General features: G+C 41.5%; 1 protein-coding gene across 2 annotated transcripts; it reads left to right on the forward strand.

Annotated features, from left to right (window-relative positions):
- The first annotated feature begins 1,620 nt into the window (after positions 1–1,620).
- On the forward strand, positions 1,621–9,063 carry LOC115727285 (E3 ubiquitin ligase PQT3-like). 2 transcript variants are annotated; one of them, XM_030657460.2, is made up of 15 exons: positions 1,621–2,499; positions 3,101–3,197; positions 3,447–3,528; positions 3,628–3,797; positions 3,904–3,980; positions 4,091–4,147; positions 4,260–4,416; positions 4,500–4,648; positions 4,882–5,046; positions 5,134–5,421; positions 5,814–5,855; positions 5,964–6,219; positions 6,325–6,441; positions 6,951–7,032; positions 8,037–9,063. In XM_030657460.2, exons 1-15 carry the CDS (start codon positions 2,334–2,336, stop codon positions 8,718–8,720), a joined length of 2,589 nt encoding a protein of 862 aa, XP_030513320.1. In that variant the 5' UTR covers positions 1,621–2,333; the 3' UTR covers positions 8,721–9,063. The 2 variants fall into 2 exon arrangements, with proteins under 2 accessions (XP_030513320.1, XP_030513321.1); XM_030657461.2 differs by having other exon boundaries at positions 5,970–6,219.
- Positions 9,064–9,425: the final 362 nt, after the last annotated feature.

Here is a 9,425-nt window from a genome sequence, read left to right on the forward strand (position 1 = left end):
GAGAATAAGAATGGTTACCATGCGGACCCTTAGTCGACTAATCCAATCGGATGGAGAATTAACCGCATATTCATAGAGAGAAATGATATCAAAATACAATTGCTATTATAAAATGATTTCTCGATTATTGGTAGGCTGGAAATGGTACAAAAAAAAATGACGAAAAAACAAGAAACACACATGCTAGTATATACAATAATGTTGCAAATTGGGAAAATTGTACATGGCCATACCATGTAGGACGGCCGGCGTTCACATCAATCATTTATGGCAAAAAAAATAAAAATTGATCGAATTCACTCATTTAGAAAAACGTGAAAATATTTAGGACGTAATCGACAATATTAAAATGGTTAAAGACTGAATTGAAAAGATCATAATAGATTTGTGATTTTTTTGATAATTTTTTCATTGCAAATCTGTTTACGGAATTAGGGAAAACACAACACATGGAACTCGATAAATTCATCAATGGCCACTCGAATGATCTCAATCACGACACTTCTCAATGTTTCGTCACTTCATCTCGTTAGAATTGGTGCCCCACTTCCCTGAAGTTTTTTTGGACCACTTTGACATTTCCCTTTTCTTTTATTTTTCTAGTGTGTATTATCAAAGGACGTACACAGTTGTTATTTGGTAACCGTCTTAATTAATATGCCGACACTTCTTATTCATAGGAGGAGGGTACAAAGGACTATGAGTTAGGATTACCCAATTTGGTCCGAAATAAAGAAAGGGGGTTTAAGATTCAAAGAATCATCGGAATCAAAAACTCGAATTGAATACTCGAGCGGAAAAAAAAAAAAACCAAGTTAATTTAGGTTCATTTGGAACAAGGAACGGGGTTTCGGTTTGGTTAGAGCATGAGGTTGGTTGGCTCGAATCAAACTAAGCTGTAATTTAACAGTCGTTTCACATAATTTGAAAAGGCTATTCTCATAATAAATTTCGTTTGTATATGCTAAACACATTAATGAGTAGGGAAGGGAAAATAAATAGCAAATGAAATCAAATCCAAATGTGCCTGTGGGACATGCTCTTTCATTTACTATATATTTGTGACTACACTGGCTGCATCTGGAGATCTGTACCTATAAGATTTGAGACCGTCAATTATAAAAATAAGAGGTTGTTGCAACTTAATTTTAAGCTTCTGCACAAATGGAGCTAAGCCGACCCACTTATATCCATTTTTGTTAGGTACGGTAGTATTTTATATCACAATATGACGACACGAATTAAATTCAAGAAAAGTTATCGCGAACTCTGAATTTTTGAATATGATGCATTATGAACCTGATAAATCAAAAGCCAATACGAGTCGACGAATTTCTCGAGTTTTTGGGCAATGAATCGTTTCGTAATTTGCTTTCTCATGTTTATGTTATTTTCTAACGACAAGAACATTGTAATGGAGTGCATGTTTTTAATGCTGTTGCATCTCTAAGCAATCCTCAAACGGGCGAGAAAGTTTTGTTCGATGGGCCTAAATATGGGCTTGGGCCTCCTGCTTAAATGCTTAAATAAAATTCAGAGGCCCATTAGTCCACCAAGTCGGCTTAGGGGTATGACCGTAATTTCACGCTAGTCTCAGACACTTTATTAGGCCAACGAAACAGGGAATCGCGTGGGCCCGAAACGTCTATAGTTTCGTATTGCCTCGTTTCATCTGTTTCATCTTTCTCTCTCTCTCTCTCTCTCTCTCTTGTTGGTTCTCATCTGGTACATCGAAACCCTAGATTTCATCTCTGGCCAATCGCTCATCGGCGAAGCTTGCTCGATTCCCATCATCGCATCACCCAGACGCTGCGGAAGAGCAGTTGCACCGATTGAAGATTCTCGGATCTCGTCTCGCGTGGCTCGTGCGAAGAATCGAGGCCTGCCTGCGTTGAAGATCTTCGATTTTTTTTATCGTAGCTGGGGATATTTCGAGTTCGAAGAAGGGGCTTTGGCGGATTCAGTGGAGATCTGTGGTGTATTAATCGGATTGGGCTACGAATCGGAGGAAGCTAGCTCTTGATACCCCGGATCATTGTCGAGGAGATCGGAGTTCGATGTCCGTCGAACTCGAGGCTGGATTTTCGAGGATTGGCGCGGAGAGGCTGTAGAAGCACCCGATTGGTTCGGTCTTTGTTGTTTTCCTTGGTGAAGAAGAGAGAGGAGGAAAAAAATTATTGAGTGTTGTTAGAATCTGTACTGTTTTGAATCTTGAGTTGAATTATCAGGCCCTTTTTTTTTGGAGGCCTTTTATCATCGTTCTTACGAGGCGATTTTCGTTCTTGTGCATATTTTGATTCATTCAGAAAGAAGGAAAAGAAAAAGATACTTCTATGGCGGTGTATTATAAATTTAAGAGTGCAAGAGATTTCGATTCAATTCCTATGGACGGTCCATTTATATCAGTTGGTGTTTTGAAAGAAAAAATTTTCGAATCAAAGCACTTGGGCAGGGGCACTGATTTCGACCTTGTGGTAACTAATGCTCAAACTAATGAAGGTGGGTTTCTTGCTTCATGAATCAATTAAAATTTTTTAACAATTAAGGCTATTAAGTTTGGAGAGAGCTGTCTAGTGGGGAGCTGTTTGTGTGGCCTTTTGAGTCTAATATTGGTGTTGTTTATGCTGAACTTGTCGAGGCTGAAATGATTGTGAGTGAGGTATTCATAGTGTCAGGGCCTGGGTTTTTGGCCTGAGGTAGCAAGTGATTTGTGTGGGATTTTTTTTTTTCCTTGGGGGGGGGTGTGTGTCCATGATTAACATCACCTAATTTGACATTTGAGGGGAAATTGAGCTCTCTGGAGGAGCTTTTAGTGGCTGACCTGATGATTAGTTAAGGCTGGCTGAGGGACGAGGAGGGTACTTTCTCCACAGTCAATATCACCTAATTTGATATTTGAGAGGAAAAGAGCTCTATGGAGAAGCTTTTAGTGGCTGACCTGATGACTGGTTAAGTGGCTGCGGGTTAGTTAGGTCATAGGCGAGGGTGCTCTGTGAGGAGGGTGTTTGTCTTGGGATTTTTATTCGGCAGTTTATCTTCATTGCATGGATTATGACATCTGCAATTTTTATAGCCATTTGTCACCGTTTTCAAATTTCAGAGTATCAGGATGAAGCTATGTTGATTCCAAAAAATACATCCGTATTAATTCGTCGGGTTCCTGGACGGCCTCGAATGCCCATTGTCACTGAACAAGAGTACTTCTTTGAACTCTTAAACTCTCGAATAATGCTGTTCTTTTCTGCAATGCACACACATCACATGCTACATCCATCCCTCAGTTTTAAAGGGAAAAAGTAAGAGACAAGCCAAAAGATAATTTAGCATAGTGTTTTGGAGGCTCCTGTTACTTTTCCTTAATTAATAACTGTGTTAGTAGTAATATCAAGATATTGCATTCTAATTGGGGGACAAGTTCTGAGGTTGGTTGGAGTTTCATTACGCAGGCCAAGGGTGGAAAATAATGCAGAGGATGTTCAGACTGAGAAGAGTAGCTTTACAGGTGCCGATTCATCTGCTGTAAAAAGTGTAAGCTCACTTCTTTGTGGCTATGGCCTCAGTCAATTCTTAGCTTGCATTGATAACCATAGCATGTTCCCCTAACCATTTCTGTGTACAACTTTACAGCATCTGGATTATTCTGAATGGGATGAGTTTGGAAATGATCTCTATGCAATTCCTGAAGTGCTTCCTGTCCAATCTAGCAATCCAATTCCAGATATTACACCAACAAACAGGGTTGATGAAGAGAACAAGATTAAGGCCTTCATAAATACTCCTGCCTTGGACTGGCAGCGGTGAGAAGCCTTCTGCTTTTTCGGTGCTTTAAGCATCTTGGTTCTTGGCTAATGGGCAAAGTTATTTCAAGTTAATATTAGATGTGGCATTGAATGTGATGTGCAGTCAAGGTGCTGATGGTTTTGGCCCTGGAAGAGGTTTTGGAAGGGGAATGGGTGGACGAATGGGTGGACGTGGTTTTGGTAAATTTCTTTCCATTTGGTCTTGAATTTTTAGCTTTAAAATAATGGAGAAGATGTTCATGACTGTGTAGCCCTCTCTGTTGGCCTTGAATTTTCTTTCCATAATGTAGGTTTGGAGCGTAAAACGCCTCCGCAGGGCTATGTGTGCCATCGATGCAATATTCCTGGTATGCTGATTTCCCATGGTTGTACCTGTGCATTGGTTTTTGTGCACTGAATGAAGAAGCTTGGTCATTAACTTGCCCTGAATTTGTTTGTTCTTTTTGTGGTGGGTAAAAGGTCACTATATTCAGCACTGCCCTACAAATGGAGATCCAAATTATGACATCAAAAGAGTGAAGCCGCCGACTGGCATCCCTAAGTCAATGTTGATGGCAAACCCAGATGGCTCGTATGCATTACCGAGTGGGGCTGTTGCTATTCTGAAGCCAAATGAGTGAGCTATCTATAACTGCAGTTGTCACCTTAATTCTTTGGAGCATACTCGTAATGAAATGATACCATAATCTTTCTAAGCAGGGCTGCTTTTGAGAGAGAAATTGAGGGATTACCATCCACACGGTCTATTGGTGATCTACCACCAGAACTTCACTGTCCATTGTGCAAGGAAGTGATGAAGGATGCTGTATTGACCAGCAAATGTTGCTTTAAGAGCTTTTGTGATAAATGTAAGTATCAATCCCTTTTTTTGGTATTCCCAAGCTTTCTTAGTCTCTAGGTGTTATATATTACTAGAGCTTGATGTTCCTGCTGTTTCACTAATTTGGCTTGATTTTCGTTGATGCTTTCCATCTCTTTTGGGGGGTGTTTTTATGGACTAGTGTCTTGTTTCCGTATGAGTTTTGAGTTTTTCTTTTCATTCAAAACTAATTGCCAGCTTACCTTTTCTAATTCTATGCAGGTATCAGGGATTACATAATTTCAAAGTCGATGTGTGTTTGTGGAGCCTCTAACATATTGGCAGATGATCTTTTACCAAACAAGACACTCCGTGATACGATCAATCGTATTATGGAGTCCGGTAACAGTAGTGCTGAGAATGCTGGAAGCACTTTTCAGGTTCAAGGTTTGTAGCATTATTGTGGTTAGTACAGGTAGTACGGTGCTTGATTTGATGACCTGTCTGAGACCAAATTATGAACTTCTTTGCCAGACATGGAGTCTGCTCGAGATCCCCAGCCTAAAATGCCATCGCCTACCATGTCTTCAGCATCGAAGGGAGAGCACAATCAGCCACTGATTGAAGCATCTCCAAAGATGGACAACGCAGAGCAGGTTCAAACTGTTACTGCTCCTCAGGAAACCTCAGGGAGAGCAAAGAAAGTAGCTGATGTATCTGAAGCTACTCATGATTCATTTAGCGTGAGGGAGCCTCCTTCGCAAAGTAGTGCTCCTCAAGCTGAGGAAGAGGTGCAGCAGAAGATGGCATCTAGTGAAGCAGGTGATTGATGCGACTGATTATGTGGAGACTATATTAGGATCATTTTTCCTACAAATGAATCTGCTATTTCATTTTATGCTATTCTTCAAGATAACAACTTGATATTTGCACTTTCTCGGTTGCCGATACCCTCAACTAATTGGCGTTGAACTTGGCTCTGGAAAAAATTGACTTTTGAGTTTTAGCTTGCAATAATTGTGGAGATTGAAGTTAAAACCGCTTAGAATTTTTTTTATTTCTTTTTCAATATGCGCTATTCCTGTGGAGATTGAATGGATGAATTTTCCCTTCAAGAAAAGGCTTTTCCATGAAAAGTCTTTCTTCCTCTCTGTGTGAAGCGAAGCGTTTCATAACACTGCTCTCATGATTCTTTTATCCTCCTCCTTTTGTAGGGAAAAAGAAAAAGAAGAAGAAAGTTCGTATGCCTGTCAATGGTCTGTCTTAAGCTCTCTGCATTGCCAATTAAGCTATTTCTTTAATTGAAGGGCTTGTGCCTTACTACGCGGACATAATCTCAAGGCTCATATGTTTTTGTTTTTCAGTTGCAGACATGCAGTGGAGAACTGCCCAAGATCTGGCCGCTGAAAACTACATGATGTCTCTGGGTGCTTCTACATATAACCCGTATTGGAATGGTATGCAGCCTGGAATGGATGCGTTCATGGCCCCTTATAGTGGTGGGATGCCGTATATGGGATATGGAATGGGTGGACCTTTAGACATGCATTTTGGAGGAGTCATGCCTCAGGATCCTTTTGGCGCTCCTGGCTACATGATGCCTGTTGTGCCCCCACACAGGTCTCTCTCTCTCAAGGATCCAGTTGTGCCTCCGGATCCTTTTTGCATGCGTGCTCCCTCTCCTTAATAAAGTTGAGCCTATATCTGATGATTCTTTGGCTTTAGGGATCTCGCTTTTGGCGTCGGTATGAATGCTCCACCTCCTATCATGAGCAGAGAAGAGTTTGAGGCCCGAAAAGCTGACTTAAGGAGGAAACGTGAGAACGAGAGGCGAGGAGAAAGGTATGCATCTTCTTCTTTTGATGCAGTGCTCAAGCTCTCGTTATTGAGAATGAGTTACTCATTTTATGATAAAGATCATCTTCCATTAAAAAGTTCGAATCATTTCTCAATTTTTCATCCCTGGAAATTTCTCGAATTCACTCTCCTCCATTCCAGATGTTGCTTGTGACACGATTAGATGAATCTGTATGGTGAGAAACGATTCTTGTCATTGGAGATGAGGATATAGGACGGGGATTCAAATTTTTAACTGAACTCTTTTCCCCCTGTACTCAATGTCATCTTTGGTTATTGCTTGCATCAGAGCTTTACTTTGAAGAATGTTCAACATCGTTTGATGAAAGTGAATGAAGTGCAAAATATTCTGTTTTAACAATTTTAAGTTTCCTTGGAGCTACCAGCATAATTTAGTTGCATATTTATCCATCTATCCATTTATGTTAAGAAAAAATTGTGGCTACCTGTCACGTGATGGGAAATTTGACGTGTTTTTCATAATCTTGCTGCAGCCGGGAGATGTCCAGAGACAGGGAATATGGTAGAGCCATGAGCAGTGGTGCTGGCGATGTTTCTTCAATAAAATCGAAATCTGTATGTTTCTTTTCTTGTCCTATTTCTTTATCACGTGCACTCATCAGCTTGTACTTTACCATTTGCTGCCTTTTTTGGCACTTTGTGGATTTATTCTTGCCTCTTTGAGGATCAGGACGACCTTTTTATTTACCTACAACTCAATGGTGCACGTTTCAATGTCTCTTGTTAGACTGATGTTTGATTTGCCTCTTCTACTTGGCGTTTCTAATTTTGCATGGAGCCTGGAGGGAGAGAGGAGGAGGAGGAGAAAAAGGAAAAGGGGGGGGGAACACAAATACGAGTTGTTAATCAATTAGTTTCTATCTGAATTTGTTGGTCCACAGCTGTTTAAAATTTATTCGTGCTAAAATTGACTCTATAGTTTATTACTCTTAGTTCAGCTCATATTTGGTGGGCCTTGCTTTGGCTGCTTCGCATCATCTTATTCTAGCCCTTCTGAGTCATTTAGGGGGAAGTGGCTGCAACCTGAAAGGGTTCTTTTAAATTTGCAAAAAGAAAAATCGTGTTGGAGTGGGTTAATCTGACTTTTTGAAATGCAATTTCATTTGCGACAAGTACAATCAATAATGTTGCATAATGCTGCATGGATAATCTTCTAGGCGACTCTTGGAGTATACTCGATGAAGGCCTAGAGGGCCCGAGGTATATTGAATAAATGGTCGCCAGAGAATTTATACCATAAATGCTTGCCTCCCTTCCTTTCGTTTTCTGTCTTCAAAGCAATGAGAGTGGAAACGACAGCTGAGAATTGGTCGCCCTGGCTTGTTTTCACTTCACTTTGGAAAACTAGCTTAGTCCTATTTGTTTGTCTTATCTTCCTGAAAAGATGAACCCTGTGCATGGCGTTGTCAATAGTCAGAAATCTGAAACTAGAACAAGCTTGCTGAGAAAGGAAAGAAAGGAATACGTTTTTCTAAGCCTGAATATCCAGTCCTCAAGAATGGTGGAATATTGGTTAATCAGAGTTTTTTTTTTTTTTTTCAAAATCTCTGCTGTTTCAGAAAGCACCCATTCATCCGCAGACATCGGCTGCCGAGCATCATCATCGACGCCGTCTATCTTCATCTGAACGGTCGCCCGACGACATTGAAGCTCCGCTACCACCACATTCGGCCAAGAGAAAGTCTTCGGAGCACCACAGAGACCGTGACTACGAACACGACCACACCCAGGACTCTCAGGACCACCGCCACCACCAGCGCTCCTCCTCGAAGAGACCCTCCTCAGAGACCAACACTGCCGCCAAGCCCACACCATCATCCTCAATTTCAACAGCTGCGGCAGCGGCAGCAGCGGCAGCTGCAGCAGCAGCAGACCGGAAACAAAAAGCGAGCGTCTTCTCTCGCATCAGCTTCCCTGAGGGAGAACTCTCCAAGAAGAGAAAACTCTCATCATCCTCTGAACCTCCAGCTGCCCATCACAAGGTTTCTTCTTCCTCCAATGGGTATTACGATGAGCAGAAGTCGTCTTCCACTATGAAGGCTGCTTCTGGTTCTACTACTGGAACGAGGAAGGGCAGCAGTGCTGTGGACTACGAGTCTAGTGATGACGAGAGGCACTTCAAGAGAAAGCCTTCAAGGTATGAGCCTTCACCTCCTCCACCACCTATGGCTGAGAGGGAGGACGAGCGTCGGCACTCCCGGGGGTCACGGGAAAGAGACCACCACCGCAGTGGAAGAAGTTGACATCATCACGATGTGGAATCCATCTGTGGTGGAGGCAGCGTGGGTCGGTCGGTTCTCGCAGGAGGGAGAGATGCCACCAGTGCAGTGGAAAATGTTGATGTTCAAGTGAGCACGCGGAAATGCTCCGAATTGGGAGATGTTGCGGCTAATGTTATGTTGACGACAGTTTTGTGGATTGAATCCTATTTCAATGCTCAATTTGTGTTTCGATAAGCATGTGGATATTCTGAAATGTATTTCATAATCGATTCTATAACAATAAGAATCGCTACAGCTTGTGCTCTTCGGAGTCTTCTCCATATTTCGTTGTGAAATTTATGGATAAAAGTTGCTTCTCGTTCTCACAATTTGCGATTAATTAGCGCGTTTTAAGTTACTTATAACATCCATTGTCATCCCTTACCTGCTGATATATGACGTTAATCAATCGTTTCTAAGATTCCAAACGATTAATTGCATCCCAGTGATTGGTAAAATTAGACGTCAGAAGGTAAGAAGACGCAAACATCACGCCAGCCAATCTCTGGGGTGTTTCTGACCGTAACCTCACTTTGGTTGGCCAAACGAAGAAAGGACAAAAGGAAAAAAGTCGCACTTACTTAGCAATTCTCTATTCAAAATTCCCTGAAGCATGCTCTACTCTGTAAATGTCACCAATTAGGAAACACCCATCTTTCCAGAGCTACAATTTATATTTGAACTTCA

Source organism: Rhodamnia argentea, chromosome 3, assembly GCF_020921035.1.
Source record: "Rhodamnia argentea isolate NSW1041297 chromosome 3, ASM2092103v1, whole genome shotgun sequence".
Taxonomy (NCBI): domain Eukaryota; kingdom Viridiplantae; phylum Streptophyta; class Magnoliopsida; order Myrtales; family Myrtaceae; genus Rhodamnia; species Rhodamnia argentea.